Source organism: Myotis brandtii, unplaced genomic scaffold (genome assembly GCF_000412655.1).
Source record: "Myotis brandtii unplaced genomic scaffold, ASM41265v1 scaffold320, whole genome shotgun sequence".
In the NCBI taxonomy this organism is placed as follows: domain Eukaryota; kingdom Metazoa; phylum Chordata; class Mammalia; order Chiroptera; family Vespertilionidae; genus Myotis; species Myotis brandtii.
In genome coordinates this window covers 480,022-498,201 of record NW_005362270.1, presented here as the reverse complement: position 1 = coordinate 498,201, position 18,180 = coordinate 480,022, and the positions used below count along the sequence as shown (strand labels likewise).

Below are 18,180 nucleotides of genomic sequence, written 5' to 3'. Positions count from 1 at the left end.
TATGGGTATTACCACCACCCAAGGAGAATTTTAAACATTTCCTAACATCCGATCATTTTGCTATTTGGTCATTGCACATACACATTCTCCCCCCGGCCCCACATTATTTTTCTTTAAATATTAACGTTATGCGCTTGATATGTAGGTTGCTTATTTGGAGATAGACATCTTTTAAATCTTCTTGGTTGTGCCCTGCCCCCACCCCTTGGGAAGGGCGGGGACTCGGAGTCGCTGATTGCTCTGAAAGGGCTAGCAACTGCAGCGGGTCCGCGCGAGACAATTAAGACACCGGTTCGGTTCCGAGAGGAACCCCGTAACGGGAGAGGAACAGAGGATGACAAACACCTGCACAGTAAAGGTAACCTTTGGGCTGCCCGAGGACATCGCGCGCGCCCCATCCACTGCGCCTGCGCCGGATACTGACACCACCTTGCGGGTGCGACTGCTGCGCAGGCGCCAGGCATGCAGACCGGAAGCGGAAGGCTAGAACGCGTGGGGTCAGCGCCTCTGTCACCTGTAGCCATGCGCGGCTTGGAGGAACCAGGGCGTCGCCCCACAGCGACCCCGTGCGGGTGCGTGAAGCCGGCTCTGGAGACAGGTAACTTCTGAGAGGCTGGCGATTTCGCACTCGGAAGAGGCCTAGGTGTGGGCCGCCCACTTCACTGCAGAGAGGGACGAGAAATGCAAGACCCTGAGCTGACGTGCGTCACATTTACTGCCAAGGCATGGCTCACGTGCTTTGCCGACCACGTGACCTGTCTAGGCGGGCTGGATGACGTCATCATGTTCCTCGGTAGCTGAGGTCCGCCGGGTCTTGCCGCGGTGGTTGGACTGGCCTCATCCCGTGTAACGGCTCTCATAGGGGGCTTTTGTTCATGTAGGAGAGATAGGATGCGTGCCGCTGGTGGTGTGCGGGTTAGGAATTAGTGGCACCAGTGAGGAGCTTCCTGTAGGCAATGAGAAAGCCTGGAAAGGCCAGAGGGAGGAAATAGTTTTAAACTGGGCCCGGAAAGATGAAATGAGTTTGCTTCTCTTTTTTTTCACCTTTGCATGTAGAGCAAACTATAGTAACTTTAGAAACTAGAGGATGCAAGTGGAAGAAAATTAGCCACCACCCAGAGAAAACCATGGTGAATATCTTGATGTTTGTTTTACTGCATACACCCTAGGAATATGAGTTGATATATGACCCCTAAAAACTTAAGATTCATAAAAATCCATGGTCAATCATTTTAATTTTAAGGGGTTAACTATTTTGTTTTATAGATGTCCTCTAACTTAACAAGTTCCCTATTATTGGGCGTTTAGGGTATTGCCAGTTTTCATTCTTTTAAATGAAAGTTCTTGAAACTAAAATCTTTGTGTATGCTCTGAATGTTTGACTTAAATTTCTTAAAAGTATTGTTACCTGGTCACAGGTGGTGCTCATTTTTTTTAAAGTTGCACTCTACCAGATTACAAGTCTAGTATTTTGACGGCAGGAAAGAGCATGCATGGCTCAGAGGTGTGTGGGATTAGGAAGCTGTGAATCCAGAAGTATTTGATGGAACAGGGAGTTTGGGGAACCATTGATTGGATTCAGATTATAGAGAACCTTGAACACCAGGCTAGGAAATGCACCATCTGTTAACAGTGGGAAACATGGAAAGTTAAAGTTAGTAGCATGACATAAGGAACCCAGAGTCTGGAGGACTGGAGTAGTGTGTGTTGAGGAGGGGAGGGACTGGCAGAGGGGAGACAAATTATAACAAGAGTCATTTAATAGTCCAGGCAAGAAGTGTAAAGGACCTACCATTTGAACTTTTCTGCCTACACAAGACTTGTAAATAAACACTGTGTACAAAACCTCTACATCAGTAACTTACTTTTTTTTTCTTACTAAACAGTTAATATAGTTGTAATATTGTTAAAAGGAAGGAAAGCCCAAGCAAGGGCTTTAAAAACCACTCCTTGCTGAGCACCTTCTATTGTACTAGGTGCTTTACATCTTTTGATAATCTTATAACTCTGATATAGGTGTTATTATCCTTGTTTTATAGATGAGAAAACAGATTTAGAGATGTAAGTGGTTTTGTCCAAGGTCTCACAGCTAGTGTAATAGCTCTACCTTGTTTTTGTCCTTTTTCTCTTCCAATACTAGCCCTAACCCTTCCATATTACTTATCCTTGTTTTATAGATGAGAAAACAGATTTAGAGACGTAAGCGATTTTGTCCAAGGTCACAAAGCTAATGTAATAGCTCTACCTTGTTTTTGTCCTTTTTCTCTTTGATACTAGCCCTAACCCTCTCATATTATTTAGGGAATCACTTCACCCCATTTCTCTGATTTTCATGCCAGTACTACTCTCATGGCATGCCTGTGCTTATTCCTATACTGCATGTAAGAATCATGTTCTGTAGTTGTATGACACCTGGTAGGTTTTAAAACTATGAAATCAATGCCTTAGAAAAAACATGTTTTCGTACACCTTTTGACTAATGATTTCTTACCTAATTTATTTTCTATAGGGAATCTTTTAACTGAGCCAATTGGCTACTTGGAATCCTGTTTCTCAGCCAAGAATGGTACTCCAAGGCAGCCATCCATTTGTCGCCATTCAAGGGCTTGTTTGAGAATTAGAAAGAGCATCTTTAATAATCCTGAACATTCCTTGATGGGTTTAGAAGAGTTTTCTCATGTTTGGTAAGTTGTTTTACAGCGTTGGGCCAGAGCTTGCCCCTGAGTAAAATGTATTCCAGTTGATATGCAACCACTGATGGAGGCAGCCTTAGAGCCTGTCATCCAGACCAACCTGTCTATTGCATGAGATGCCTCTGCTGTATTTGTGCATGTGATTGTCTGCATAACTTGGACACCCTGAGGGAAGCTTGGGATACACTGAGGAGGCACGGTCCTTTTGCAGTTGGCTCTCATTGTGATCAACACCTTTCTGTTGAGCTGAAATCTGTAGACCCTCTCTATTCTGTCTATGGGTAGTCATTCTGTTCTCTGCACCAGCAGTCAGCAAGCTGTGGCCCATGGACTGAATCCATCCCACCACCTTCTGTTTTTGTAAATACATGTGTGGGAACAGCCACATGCATTTGTTAATGTGCTACAGCAGCAGAGTTGAATAGTTACAGCAGAGACTGGTTGGCCTACAAACCCTAAAATATTTAATATCTGACTTTTTACTGAAAAAGTTTTCGGACCCTGCCCTATACCCATGAAGAATTAAGTCTACTCTTCTTAGAAGACAAAAGAGACCTTAGAAATCTGGATAGTTTAAATAAAGTGTTACCTGGGGACTCTTCCCCCTCCCCACGTGGGAGTCTGCTTGTTTCTCAATAAATTTCCACCTTTTACAATAATAATAATAATAATTATAATAAAGTGTTACCTATATTAAAGCCTGTGTTATATGTGTCATTTGGAATTCTTTTTGTCCATTCTTCCTCACCCCAACATCAGCAGTCTGAAGTGGTCTAATTTTACTGGTGTAGACCTAAAATTAAATTTTTGTTCTGAAATAGTTACTTTTTTCATGTTAGTTTGGGTAGATTAGAAAGAACATGGGTGTTCTGATGATCTAGTGTGTATGATCTTGATTGGATTATTTAAGTTAAAAACATTGCTGATATTTAAAAAATGGACTCAGGAGTATATAGATTTTTTTTTCTTAATTCTCCTCTTTTTCTTCTTTTTCATCCCCACCTTCCAACACTCTTCAGGGATTATTGCTGTTAACAGATCGGTGTATATCCTGCCAAACCTTTTCTTTCTTTTTCTTTTTTGATACTCATAGGAGCATAAATATACATACAGAGTGAGTTTTTTTAAAAAAAACAATGAAATATGTTTTCTTCACTTAGTGTGTATATCATGACAGTACATATAGATTTACGTTCTTTTGCTTTAATGGCTGCCTGTTATTGCAAAATATAGATATACCATGATTTGACTATTCCCTTGTTAATGGAGACTTATTTTGCTATTACAGTCATGCTGTAACAAACCCCCTTAGACATATTCTTGGGCACTTGTATATTTTTATGAATAGGATATGGGAAGTGGCTGTATTGGGTTAGAAGGTGTACATACTTATAATTTTGGAGAGCTCCTGCCAAATTGCCCTCTAAAAAGCATAACCAATGTATACGTCAAGGGTAAATGAAAATGACCTTTTCCATACACTATTGATAACACTATTTGTTACCAATTTTTTACATTTTTGCCTGACAGGAAAAAACAGTATTTTGTTTTTTAGTTTAATTTTTTTTATTATTAACAAAGTTTAACATCTTTTCATATGGTTGTTAGCTATTTCTCTTTCTTTTGTCAATTACTTTTATGGTCTTTGTTTCGTTTCCTATATTGAGTTGTCCTTTGTGATATGTAGGAAGAGTTTAGATACCACAAATATTAACCCATTCATTGTCTATTATACACACAGAAAACATTTTCTCCTTGGATGACATTTTGTAGCACATAAACTTTATGATTTCAAATCTGTTAACTGCTTTTCTTCATAGATTTTTGCTTTTAATCTTGTATAGGAAGACCTAGTCAAGTTGTTTAACATTTCTGAACAGCAATTTCCTCATCCTTAAAATGGGGAATAAATTATACTTCTTAGGATTGTTAAGCAGATTAAATGATGTGAATATAAAAATGTCTAGCATACTGCCTGGCATATAACAAACACCTCATAAATATTGTTTATGGGGCACTTGACAAACATCTATTAAGTTCTTACTGTGTACCAGTCATTGTATTAGGGACAAAGGATACAGAGATAAGACTCTTCCTTCATGAAACAGGAATGGTGTTTTTTTTTCTCATGGATTACATTTTAATACCATTAAAAGCATTCTTTCTGTTTTAATTTGTGGGGATTAAAGATTTTCCCCCCTCAGCTCATTATGATAAATTAACTTGTGCTTTTTTCTTACTCAGTGGTTTGTTTTTTTCAATAGGATTTTGTTTGTTTTTCACAAAAATGGTCATTTGAGCTGTAAGGCAAAAGTTCAGCCTCCTAGGCTGAATGGTGCGAAGACTGGAGTTTTCTCCACAAGGAGCCCACATCGTCCCAATGCAATAGGACTGACCCTGGCCAAGCTGGAAAAGGTAGAAGGTATACATGTCGTTTTTACTTTTAACCTTTTTTTTCTTCTTAAAAAGAAGTCTTATAAAATCTGCATAATATTCAACACTGGCTGTTATTCAGACAAATACTGGTGATGTCGAGAAACATTTTGACATAAACTGTCAGAGGATGCTCAGAACTTATTTATATTGTTACATTTATCCAAGTTTAAATTATTTAAAAATAACTTAAGATTTCATAATCATTAAATTAGTAACCACATTTTCTCTGACTTGGAATGCAGTAAATACAAAATGATTAAAAAGTATTTGGATGCTTTCAAAATTTAACACACAGTAACTGGTCATACATGCATATGTGGTCAGCACATAGAGTGGTGGTGTGTCATTTCTTCCTTGCAGCCTGGAGGAAGTGAACTTGCATTGTGGCTGCAGTTGTGTTTGTCAGCTGTGATTTGTGGCAGAGGGCCTGGGATGAATCACACTGTAGGGTCAAACATCTGTCAGATTGTGGAAGTCCCTGTGTAGAATACCAGATTAGTTTTAACTCCCTGTTAATGTATAACCTAGTTTCTGAGCCAGACGATTTGGAAAGCAGGTGTCCCTTCTTGAACTTCTGGCCTAATCAGCACATTTGTTAGAGAGGCAGAAGATGAAGCAGCAGGTGGACTGGAAGTCAAAGACCACTCCAGGCTTCAGCTTGCTTATTTGTTCAGTGGGCAAAGAAGAAGGATCTGCCCTCTCTGGAACGCTGCATGATTTTTTTGAGGATCTTATAAGACAAAAGCTCTAAGAGTACTTTTCAGACTTTTGAGTGCTAAAAAGATGAGAGCAGTTATTTTGCTTGTTCTTTCTCAGAACTTGAACTCCTCTGCTGGATTGTATTCAACCAGGCCTTGGATAGGTTTTCTGGAAAAATTCTGTAGCTGATCCAACTTGAGTTTTATTAATTTGTGATGACTAACCAACTTGAGTAAGCAGTACTAGAACATTTTATGATCATTCGTACACCCACACGTATTTTCTGAGCACTGAATATGTGCCAGGCATTGTTCTGGGTGCTGGGGATATAGTGATAAACAGATCAGATAAAAATCCCTGCCCTACAGAAAAACTTAACACCCTAACGGGGGAGATCAAATCAGAAAGGTGAAAGGCAAGCACAATAACACTATAGTTACTAAATATGCATTATAGTGACTACTAGTGTTTGTGTGGTATGTTCAGTTTATAAAGAGCATTCATGTGCATTATCTCACAGTGGCTCTATGGATTTGGTAGGGTAACCATCTCCATTTTATGGATGAGGCCACTGCTGTTCTTTGATATTAGATAATTTTAATAGCATCTAGCCAGGGGGTAGTCTGACTCCAAATCCCATGTGCTCTTACCTATGCTACAGTGCCTTTCTTTCTTCAGTAGACATTGTTAGGCATAATCACTTAGAAAGTACAAAAGGCATCTTTCCAAAGTTCCAGGCTCACTCACAGTAAGCATAATTTTAGAAATCAAAGTCCTTTGTTAGTCATGTTTTTCTTAAATGGAGACAGAATCCAATGTGATCATACACAGTTTTTCTGGCCAATTTCCCAAGGATCAAGTTAGTAGACTTAGACTGTGCACGAGTAGTAGGATCTGGATAGCAGCTATGTAAGTGAGAAAACAAGAGACCTGTTCTTAATATTTGTTAATGGTGACTTGTGTTCTGCTTAATTGTTTGATGGAGTATTAAATTTCAGTTGCTGCATAACAAATTATGCACATATCAGTTTAAATAATACACATTTATTATGTGTTTAAAACATTATTATGTTTTTGTGGGTCAGGAGCTGGGTCCTCAGCTTAGGGTCTCACCAGGCTGCAATTAAGGTGTCAGCTGGGATGAGTTCTTATCTGGAGGCTTGACTGTGGAAGAATTCACTTCCAAGCTCACTCAGGTTGTTGGCAGAATTCACTTCCTTATAGTTGTGGGACTGAGGGCCCCAGCTTCTTGCTGGTCGTTGATTGGTGGCTGCCCTCCACTCCTAGACACCCCGCCTGCAGTTTCTTGCCACCTGGGCTATCCCTGAGTGGCTGCTTACTTCATCAAGTCCACATGGACAGTCTCTTGAGTGAGTCTGCCAGCAAGCACAGGCATCTTAACATAATATAGTTACTGGAGTGATATCAAGTCACACTCAAGAGGATGGGATTGTACATGGCTGTGAACACCAGGAGGTGGGCTTCATGGGGACCACCTTAGAGTCTGTTTGCCACAATGGAAACGTTCATTGGTCTCACAGAGATACATTGAGGACACCAGTGTGCCTGACAGAGTTAGAAGACCCAGTGATGCAAAGATGAGTCAGCCCCACCCAGTGCTGAAGGGTTCAACTGCTCACTGTCTAGGGAGAGAGACTCTAAGCCGGTTATTGCCGGACCACATGAAGAGGGCTCTAGGAGAAGTTTGTATACAGGTTCCTCTAGAACACAAAGGAAAGAGTGCTTATGTCTTGGAGAGCCTGGAGGGCTTTTGTAGAAGAGGTGTTACGTGAGAGCCTTGGAGAGCAAGTGGGAGTTTGACAGGTAAAGACGAGGATGGGTTTCCAGTGTATGTCAGCACCAGGAGGTTCCTCTAGAACACAAAGGAAAGAGTGCTTATGTCTGGGAGAGCCAGGAGGGCTTTTGTAGAAGAGGTGTTATGTGAGAGCCTTTGAGAGCAAGTGGGAGTTTGACAGGTAAGATGAGGATGGGTTTCCAGTCTATGTCAGCACCAGGTGTAAGAGAGCCTGGTACATAAGAGAATTGTGAGCAAGCTTAGGGAAGCATAGGTAGATGATGCCAGTTCTTCAGTTGTTTGCACTATTCTTCATTGTTATTTCTAAGAGGTATTTTTCACATTATAGGTGGAGCTATATACCTTTCTGGAATTGACATGATTCATGGCACACCTGTACTGGACATAAAGCCCTACATTGCTGATTATGACTCACCACAAAATTTGATTGAGCCTTTAGGGGAGTGTAATTTACAGAATAACCAATATAAACCAAAAATTGTGTCCCGGTCTGATGCCAAGACTGACAGCCGTGCTCAGCAACAGCTCTCTGAGTGCGAGGAACCACAGCCCTGCGGTCGCACTAAGGAGAAGCCTGCATGTCCCGAACACAGAGCTTCAGGAGAAAATGACATGCAACACAAAGACACAGCCAAAATCCAGCAACGCTCGCCTAAGCACAGGGAGACAACAGACTTGGGTTTAGAATCCAGAAGTGGTCAAACACTGAGTGTGGCGGAGGAGCAGATGGGCCCATGTCGCCTGGAGAAGAGCTTTTCAGAGGAGAGTACAGATGAGCGGCCACGGAGAAGGAAAGAAGCAGTGGTCCCACAAGGAGGCAGTGGGGAGGTGCAGCCCTTGCCTCCTCACTGCCCTCACCGGATGGCTGACGCAGCCCACCACAGTGTGGTTCCCGCCTGGGTGCGAGAGGCCCCTGTGGCCACCTTGCAGGTCCGGTTTACTCCTCACGCAGAGATGGACCTTGAGCACCTCAGTTCAGAAGGTGAACCAGGTACTTTCCATTTCTTATTTCTGAATGAGAGAGGAGCTTTTACTAGGAGGTTTAGCCAAATTTGCTATTTCTGAGGGTAAGATCTCTTAGCACAGAAACTGTCCACATAAAGTCCTAGCACTAGAGACATGCATTTTATTGCAGAAGAGGCCAGACTTTTACTTGGAGCCTGTTTTCTTTAACATGTGGTTCTTTAAAAACATTATCTGGTTTCTCCAGCCCATAGCAGATCCAAAGCAGCCATCTAGAATGAAGGACAGGCTGTGAAGAGGTGGGTGCAGTGGCTCCAATAGAAAGTAGCCAGTTATGAAGGAGATGTCAGATTTCATCTGCCCCTGGAGGGTTGTGCTTCTCATTCCTCCTAAGGCTTTATGTTTAAACAAAGCATTTGCTTTTTAAATTGATCTCCTTATTAGAAAGTTTTGTTTATGAAAGTTGTTTTATCACTCGGTACAGTTGATGGGGAGGAGGAAGTTCAGTTTTAAAAGGATTTTTGTGGTAGAACAAAGCAGTGCTCCCTAGAAGATACTTTATATTTACACTTGCCCTTTGTCTTGTGGTTATTGTTGAATGCTTCTTACTTTGGAAAGTTTTCTCTTTTTCAAACTACAGTGTTGTACTTTCTTGATTAAAAATAGTTAAAAAGAAATTACGAAATATAACTATAAACAGGGATTGATTTATAACAGATAGCAGACTTTAGAGCCTGTATAGAAATAAGAAATGAGCTCAGAAAGTTCAGAGTCTAGAAAAGATGAAAGATACTGAATAGAGAGAGAGAGGTTGGCACTGATTGAGTGCTGTGGGAACATGAGGGAGAGAAGGATTCTGACTTGTGCAGCAGGGAGACAATCTGGGAAGGCTTCCTAGAGGAAAAGGCATTTGAGCTTAGCCCAGAAGGATAGGTAGACAGGGAAGGGAGGGAAGGCACCTATGCCAAATGAACAGCCAGGCAAAGGCCTGGAGCTTCTTCTTCCAGACACACTGTTACTGAAGTAGGTGATGTGTTTTCTGTTGTTTTTTGTTTTTATTTATTTTTTTTCTTTTCTTTGTTGTGTGTGGATGTTTTTGGAACTCTGCTGTTTTGAGTGGTTTTAGAGTCATTTTATGAGCCGTGCAACAAGGGAATCTTAGCACTGTGTAATTGGTCCTTGTTTTTTGATCAACAATTGAACTTCATGGCTTTACCTACAAACGTATTTATTGGAGATAGCCTAGAATGAATTTTGGCTGTTTTCTAAAAATTAAATTTCCTTTCAGAAGGATAGGAACCCACAGCCACTCTAGATCAGCAGTTGCCAGCCGGTGGGCCGCGGACCACTGGTGGTCTGTGAGGTCTGAAAGGTTGGCGACCGCTGCTCTAGATGATATTTTGAATAGGGACAACATTGTTTAAAGCACATGCCTTTCTGGAAGGGTCTTGCCTTCATTTGGACATATATATATTATGTTATAGCTATTAAAAACTAGGTCACTGTTAATTTTTTATTTAACTACTAGTGGCCTGGTGCATGAATTCATGCACATTGAAAGGAAATTAATTAGAAGAAGTATTTTATTATTGCTATTCACCCTTTCTTTATAATAGAAATGTCAACCAAATTCATGATCGACAATGACAGATGGAAACACATGTGTGCAGTTGGCGCCAGCGAGAGCTTTACATGTATTATGCATGCACGAGTCAACTTAGCCTTTTATAGATATAGAACAAACTTGCTTAATTAGACCTGCTTTTTGATTTAGCTAAACTTTTTCCAGCCCAGTGAAGCACCCCAACTTCTCTTTCAACACAGCAGTAAATATCAACAGGAAGCAGATTATTATTGTAGATCACGCAGGGAGAACAAAGGATAAAATATTTAACTGCAGCAGTGTTTGACTATATTCTGCGCAGTGAGAAAACCTGAAGTCATTTTTAAGGTCCACCATTTCTTCTTTTCAGTCGGTTCAAGTTTCTAAGCTTTCTAAATCTCCGTTTTCCAGCTAATGAAAAGAAAATGGGATTCCACCGAGTCTCCTATCTACCTACTCCAGGATTTCTGTGAGGATCAAATGAGATGAGGCACAGGAAAACGCTTCACAGGCATTTGGTTACAGTGTAAAGTGTTTCCACTAGCTATAAAGCAAGTTGTGTTCCTGGGCTGCAGAAACTGCAGGGAGGCTAGTCGTCACTAGGGAGAGGAAGCTGGGCATTGCTACGTGACATCATTACCCGGAAAGAAGGATGGTCACTTAGCATATTAGCCTTTTATATATAGATTTTACAATGCTATCAATGCAGAAGTGTTGCTATTTGGCAGGGTAAACATCTGTTTGCCTGACATACACACCTGGGTGGAATGGGTTGGCCTGTTCTTTGTGATGGCTTCTTTCTCAGTGTATTTGTTCCACAGTTTTCACAAGGACTCTCTCATGTTCTGTTCCTTAGAGAATGTGACGTCACTAACTGTGGGGCTGTGTGACACCTGCTCTTGGAGGCACCTTCCCTTGCTTACAGCTAGTGCTCTGGGCCTGTGTGGGTTTAGTCCTCTTTCTTGTGGCTTTCTGAGAATGCTGGGCCTGTCACGTATTTCCCTGATCATGCCTCCATTTATTCTGAGAAGAAAATGACAAGGAATTGAATTAAAGTCTACATTGATCATAGAAAAGTGACATTTAGGTTGCCAGAAAATGAAAGCTCAGCTCTCCTATTAAGGGACTAAGGAAAAATATCACCATGATATTTTTTGTTTAGCAAGTGGAAATTTTGGGGACCCATAAGTTTAATGACACTTGAAGGCTTCCTGAAGGAAAAGATATTACTCTAAGTACTACTTGAAGGTGACATTCTCTGTAATGACTGAATAGATTTCCAAACCCTCTTCATTTCAAGTGATACTCAAGGAACTAATAAAGCTCCTCATTGAAGTTTGCTGTAATAAAATTTGACGTGTGTGATTTTGAGCATTAAGTTGTGTTGTTCTCATTGCAGATGTTGGTCGGGCTTCATTTAAGTATTTTCAGTCAGCGGAGGAAGCAAGGCATGCCATCGAGGCTGTGTTGTCAGCCGACCCCCGGTCTGCATACCGACGGAAGCTCTGCCAGGACCGCCTTTTCTACTTTACTGTAGACACAGCACACGTCACTTGCTGGTTTGGTGATGGCTTTGCAGAGGTCCTAAGGATCAAGCCGGCTTCTGAGCCTGTTCAGATGACTGACCCTGTGGAGTCCTTGGTGTCTCTGGGATCGTAAGTAGCTGCCATCACATCGTTAAGACAGCCTGCTTGGCTTTGGTTGTGACTAGCCGATTTTTCGTACAGGCTAATGATGTGACTTCTTTTCAGAAAGAAGCAGCACTTTGTGGTCTCACTGCTTTGTTTGATTTGAGTTGTTCATAATATTTATTTAAAAAACATGTCTCTTAATAAATTGAGAGAGAAAATTTAAAGAAATTGCTATATGCTTCTTGATTGGTTAACATCAAAGAATGCAAAATGATGCTGTCTCAGTGATTTCTGAAAGAAGCTGGTGGTTCTTGGCACTTGATGAAATTGGGCAGAGATCATTTTTGCAGGGACTTGCAAGCTGAGGGGACCTGTTCAACAATTCATATTGGTTTTCCTGTTTGGAAAAGCCTGACCTCTCTGTTTTATTCTAATCAAGCTGAGTTACTATATCCTGGGAAACTAACAAATAAAAAACAAGTGGTTATAAAGATCTTAGAGATTAAACCCCTGTGCTTCAGACAAGCACACGAGTGCACATGTGAATATATATTTAATCCTGATTCCAAAATAGAGACTTAGATTTCTTTGTATAAGGAAAAAAAGTCAACCTGGCCAGTGTGGCTCAATGATTGAGCATTGACCTATAAATCAGGAGGTCACGGTTCGATTCCTGGTTGGGGTACAAGGACTCTCTCATGTTCTGTTCCTTAGAGAATGTGACGTCACTAACTGTGGGGCTGTGTGACACCTGCTCTTGGAGGCACCTTCCCTTGCTTACAGCTAGTGCTCTGGGCCTGCTCTCATCATTGATGTTTCTATCTCTCTCTCCCACTTCATTCCTCTCTGAAATCAATAAAAATAAAAAAAGAAAGAAAAAAAAGTCACCTCCAGAAGTCTAAGAAAATAACTTAATTACTGGTTTATTTCTTATTTATTCTATGACTGTCTATTGGGTTAGATTTTGGTGATAAAATGAGATGAATATGATCCAGTTCTTGTTGCAAATCATAGTGGAGGAAAAAGACATAAGGACATTATTGTATTCTGTTAGATAAATATATAGTAATTAAGTCTGGATGTACCTCGTTCCTGTGTAGTACCATGTAGGAAGCAGTTGTAATAATATATTGCCTATAGGTGATTTTATTGATGTGATCTCAGATAAGATTTATAATCAGTGTAACCAAATTAGATACCTGTAAACATGACATAGGCTTTCCTAATCACAATTGTAAATCTTAATGGCTGATTGATCATGGTTTTGAAATGAGCCCTGCTGCTTGCACATTCTTGCACAGAGTCATTTGTGGCTGATGACACTGTACTTGTGAATTAAACTAGGTTGTCTATGAGGTGACTTAGAACCTCTTGGGGAAGTATCTTTAATTTTGTTTTTAAAAGCTTTTTATTTTGAGTTATAATAGATTTACAGGAAGTTGCAAAAATAGTGCAGATGTTCCGAGTACCCTTCACCTAGCTTCTAGTTGTGATAACATCTTACATAACTATAGTATAATGTTAAAACTTGGATGTTGACATTGGTATAATCCACCCTAAATTTTGACTTCGATGTTTTTCTCTTAAAATTATTTTGAGACTGAATAAGGGCTTGAAGCATGAAATGTGGATACTTAATATGGAAAAAATAAGTCTGAGGATGATACCAATTAGCCTTCTAGCAAGAGGACTGTTCAGTTGTTAGAGGTTTTAATATACATTCTCAAACTTTTAGAACTAAGTCCTAAATGTAATCCAGCTTAATTCTCAGCCAGCTCATCAGTCTCTAATATTCCTAGTGTTTGACCTTCTAGCCCAGAGATGGCGAACCTATGACACACGTGTCAGAGGTGACACGCGAACTCATTTTTTTGGTTGATTTTTCTTTGTTAAATGGCATTTAAATATATAAAATAAATATCAAAAATATAAGTCTTTGTTTTACTATGGTTGCAAATATCAAAAAATTTCTATATGTGACAGGGCACCAGAGTTAAGTTAGGGTTTTTCAAAATGCTGACACGCCGAGCTCAAGAGGTTCGCCATCACTGTTCTAGCCCCTGCTTAAAATCCTCCAGGATGATCCTTCACCCTGATCCTCATTATGTATGGACAGTGCTCATTATTAAAATTTCCTTCTTCTTTATGACATAAAATCTGTTCTCCAATAACTTCACCCTTTACTGGGACAATTTCACTCCCATTAGCCTGTCAGATACCATCCAGCTTCCCACCCTTCAGTCCCCTCATATGTCAGCACCCCTATTTTCTTCAGCTGTTTCTCATATAACATGTTCAGAAGCCGCTCTCCACCCCAACCCTTGAGTTCCTGAGTGTCCTGTTGTAAAGAATTTTGGATCTCTAGGTCTTGAACTTCCATCCCTCAGAAAGAGAAGTAGTTTTATTTTTAAATCCACACCCAAGGATATTTTTTTCCATTGATTTTTAGAGAGAGAGTGGAAGGGAGAGGGAGAGACAGAGAGAAACACTGATGTGAGAGAGACACATCGATTGTAGAGAGAAACATTGATGTGAGTGAGACACATCGATTGTTTGCCTCCTGCATGCCCTGACCAGGGCCCGGAGCCTACAACCGAGGTACATGACCTTGACCGGAATCAAACCCAGGACTCTTCAATCTGCAGGCCAACACTCTATCCTTAGCATTTGTGTTGTCCAATTCTAAGAGCTGGTTATTAGACTCTTATCCAATATATGATTTGTAAGTATATCCTTCTTTCTATGAATTGTCTTCTCAGTTTCTTGTTAGTTACCTTACAGCATAAAAGTTTTTTAAAAGTCTGATTTATTTGTTTTCTTTTGTTGCTTATGCTTTTCATGTCATATTTAGGAACCATTATCTAAACCAAAGCTACAAAGATTTATATGTATGCTTTCTTCAGAGACTTTTATACTTTTAGCTCTTACTTTTAGGTTTTTAATCCATCTTAAGTTTTTGTATAAGATGTGTGGTATATGAGTTTTTTATACAAATTTAGTTTTACTCTTACATATGGCTATCCAGTTGGCCCAACACCATTTCTTAAAAAGACTATTTCTTAATTGAATTGTTTGGGCACACTTGTTGAAAATTATTTGACAATAGCTGTGAGGGTTTACTTCTGGAATCTCAATTCTATTCCACTGACTTATATGTCTATTTTTATGCTAGTGCCACACAATCTTAGTTACTGTAGCTGTGGAGTAAGTTTTAAAATAAGGAAGTATGATCCCTCCTACTTTATTCTTTTTCAATTTGTTTTAGCTATTTTGGATTTCTTATAATTCCATATAAATTTTAGTATCTGCTTGTTAATGTCTCCAAAAAAAGAGCAGGTGAGATTTTGATAGAGATTGCATTGACTCTGGGAATTAATTTAGGGAGTATTGCTATCTTAACAATATTAAATCTTCCAATCCATGAACATGTCTTTCCATTAATTTAGTTCTTTTTAAATTGATTTTAATGATGCTTTTTAGTTTTCAACATGCAAGTATGACATCATTTTGATTAAATTCATTCTTAAGTATTTGATTATTTTAATGCTGTTATGAGTGGAATTATATTCTTAATTTCATTTTCAGATTTTTTATTGCTAATGGACAGAAATATAATTGATTTTTGTATATTGATCTTGTATCAGGCAACCTTCCTGAACTCATTAGCTCCAATATACTTTTTATGGATTCCTTAGTATATTTTTATGCAAACTTGTGTCTTCTTAAAATAGAAATAGCTTTTTAGTGTTTTCTTTCCTATCTGGATATTTTTATATTTCTTTTTCTTACTGAATTTCCTTGGCTAGAACCTCCAATACAGTGTTGAATAGTTAGAAGTGTTGAGAATGGATATACTTGACAACTTCCTGATCTTAGTGGGTAAGAATCCAATCTTTCACCATTAACTATGATGTTATCTGAGGGATTTTCAGACACCCTTTATCAGGTGGAAAAATTTCCCTTATATTCCTAGGTGCTGAATCATGAAAGGCTGCTGGATATTTTCAGATGTTTTCCTTAATCTATTGAGGTGCTCAAGTGGTTTCTTTTCTTTTTTCTATTAATATGGCCTAGTGCAGTGATGGCGAACCTATGACATGCGTGTCAGAGGTGACATGCGAACTCATTTTTTTTGGTTGATTTTTCTTTGTTAAATGGCATTTAAATATATAAAATAAATATCAAAAATATAAGTCTTTGTTTTACTATGGTTGCAAATATCAAAAAATTTCTATATGTGACAGGGCACCAGAGTTAAGTTAGGGTTTTTCAAAATGACGACACGCCGAGCTCAAGAGGTTCGCCATCACTGTTCTAGCCCCTGCTTAAAATCCTCCAGGATGATCCTTCACCCTGATCATTATGTATGATGGACAGTGCTCATTATTAAAATTTCCTTCTTCTTTATGACATAAAATCTGTTCTCCAATAACTCCACCCTTTACTGGGACAATTTCACTCCCATTAGCCTGTCAGATACCATCCAGCTTCCCACCCTTCAGTCCCCTCATATGTCAGCACCCCTATTTTCTTCAGCTGTTTCTCATATAACATGTTCAGAAGCCGCTCTCCACCCCAACCCTTGAGTTCCTGAGTGTCCTGTTGTAAAGAATTTTGGATCTCTAGGTCTTGAACTTCCATCCCTCAGAAAGAGAAGTAGTTTTATTTTTAAATCCACACCCAAGGATATTTTTTTCCATTGATTTTTAGAGAGAGAGTGGAAGGGAGAGGGAGAGACAGAGAGAAACACTGATGTGAGAGAGACACATCGATTGTAGAGAGAAACATTGATGTGAGTGAGACACATCGATTGTTTGCCTCCTGCATGCCCTGACCAGGGCCCGGAGCCTACAACCGAGGTACATGACCTTGACCGGAATCAAACCCAGGACTCTTCAATCTGCAGGCCAACACTCTATCCACTGAGTCAGACCATCTAGGGCTGAAAGAGAAGCAATTCTTATATGTATTTTCATCTTGGAAACTTTTTCAAAAGAAGAAGGGACAAAATTTTCTGTACTATGCATAAATAACATCTACCTTTATTGTAGTCTTTCCTTCTTGGTGCCTGTAGGTGGAGCCCTTGATAGCCGATTATTTTCAGTAGCTTGGAGATAAACTCCAGGAGTTCAAGCTGTTCAGGTAATTTAGGTTTTCTGCCCTCCTGTCCCAGCTTTCCAAAACAGTAATTTCCACAAGAGATGTTGATCAATCACATATAGGAAGAGATTAGAAGGACCAGTGCCATTTATTAAATTTGTGTATTGGACTTGGTTTAGGGTTGGGATGCATTATTCCAGCATGTAGAGCAAGCATGTCAAACTCAGGCTAACACGGGCCAAATAAACAAGGCTTAAGTTTATGTGGGCCACAAAAAAACAAAAGCTTCAATTTTCATAGAAACATAAGTTTATTTCGATATAGACATGCTGAATACAAAGGGCTGAAATAATGAGTAATCGTTAAAATAATAGAACATTTTAATAAAAATTAATATTTTTTCTTGAACATTAACTTACCAAACACTGAATAATTGCACAAATTAATAAGCGTAAAGCCAATAAGCCTATTTTTCTTGTTCTCCGAAAACGAAATATTTTCTGTTGCACACACGAAACAAGTCAGTCCAAGACTAATGACGTGGCAATCGGCTGCTAAAATATTTGCTGCAAGTATGGGCCGTGAGGCTGCAGTGGGCCCAGGGTCTCAGCCCATCCTCCACGCCCCCACCTGGCGCCTCCCGCTGCGGCCCTGGTCCCTTGCGTGCCAGCAGCCTCGCTCCTGCCGCTGCCGCTCCCACACGCTGACAGCACCAGCCCCGCTTGCACCCGCTGACTGCACAGAGCGATTGGGGCTGGTGCCATCAGGCTGCTGCCCCGATCGCCCCTGAGGAGCAGGGGGAGATGGAGAAGCCCTCAGGGGTGATCAGGGCCAGTAGCCGCCGCTCACGCCTGCTGACAGCACCAAGCTAGGACCAGTGCTGCCAGGCACCGGCTGTGGGTGCGAGCGGTGGCTCTGGCAACTGGTGCGAGCACCGGGCGGGACTGCGGCATGTGGGAGCAAAGAATTTTCAGTAACCACCAGAGACTTGCCCTGATGACAGGCTTGCCCGGATGACAGCGACTGGTGCCCCGCCTTGGTCTGGCGCCCCCGCACACCTGGTCCACCATCCTGCTGCAGCTGAAGCCCGCCATGTTCCCCACTCTGCTGCCTGCTGCCGACACCCGCCATGTTCTGTGCACGTCCCCTGGTGGTCAGGGCATGTCATAGCAACTGGTTCAGTTATTCCACCATTCGGTCTATTTGCATATTAGGGTTTTATATATATATAGATTATGT

General features: G+C 40.5%; 1 protein-coding gene across 6 annotated transcripts; it reads left to right on the top strand.

Annotated features, from left to right (window-relative positions):
• The first annotated feature begins 410 nt into the window (after positions 1 to 410).
• TRMO (tRNA methyltransferase O) lies at positions 411 to 17,944 on the top strand. Of its 6 annotated transcripts, none has more exons than XM_014543214.1 (6): positions 411 to 598; positions 2,510 to 2,684; positions 4,958 to 5,115; positions 7,973 to 8,626; positions 11,610 to 11,865; positions 16,916 to 17,205. In XM_014543214.1, the coding sequence occupies exons 1-6, from the start codon at positions 463 to 465 to the stop codon at positions 16,926 to 16,928; spliced, it is 1,392 nt and encodes a 463-aa protein (XP_014398700.1). In that variant the 5' UTR covers positions 411 to 462; the 3' UTR covers positions 16,929 to 17,205. The 6 variants fall into 6 exon arrangements, with proteins under 6 accessions (XP_014398700.1, XP_005870701.2, XP_005870699.2 ...); XM_005870637.2 differs by lacking the exon at positions 16,916 to 17,205 and adding an exon at positions 17,926 to 17,944 and having other exon boundaries at positions 414 to 598; positions 7,973 to 8,635; XM_014543213.1 differs by having other exon boundaries at positions 414 to 598; positions 7,973 to 8,635.
• Positions 17,945 to 18,180: the final 236 nt, after the last annotated feature.

Bases quoted from the DNA above. Each gene is read 5' to 3' on its own strand.
- TRMO (XM_005870637.2), top strand. From the start codon at position 463: ATGCAGACCGGAAGCGGAAGGCTAGAACGCGTGGGGTCAGCGCCTCTG. The intron at 5,116-7,972 runs GTATACATGTCG...TTCACATTATAG, and splicing joins CAAGCTGGAAAAGGTAGAAG to GTGGAGCTATATACCTTTCT. The intron at 8,636-11,609 runs GTACTTTCCATT...TTCTCATTGCAG, and splicing joins CAGTTCAGAAGGTGAACCAG to ATGTTGGTCGGGCTTCATTT.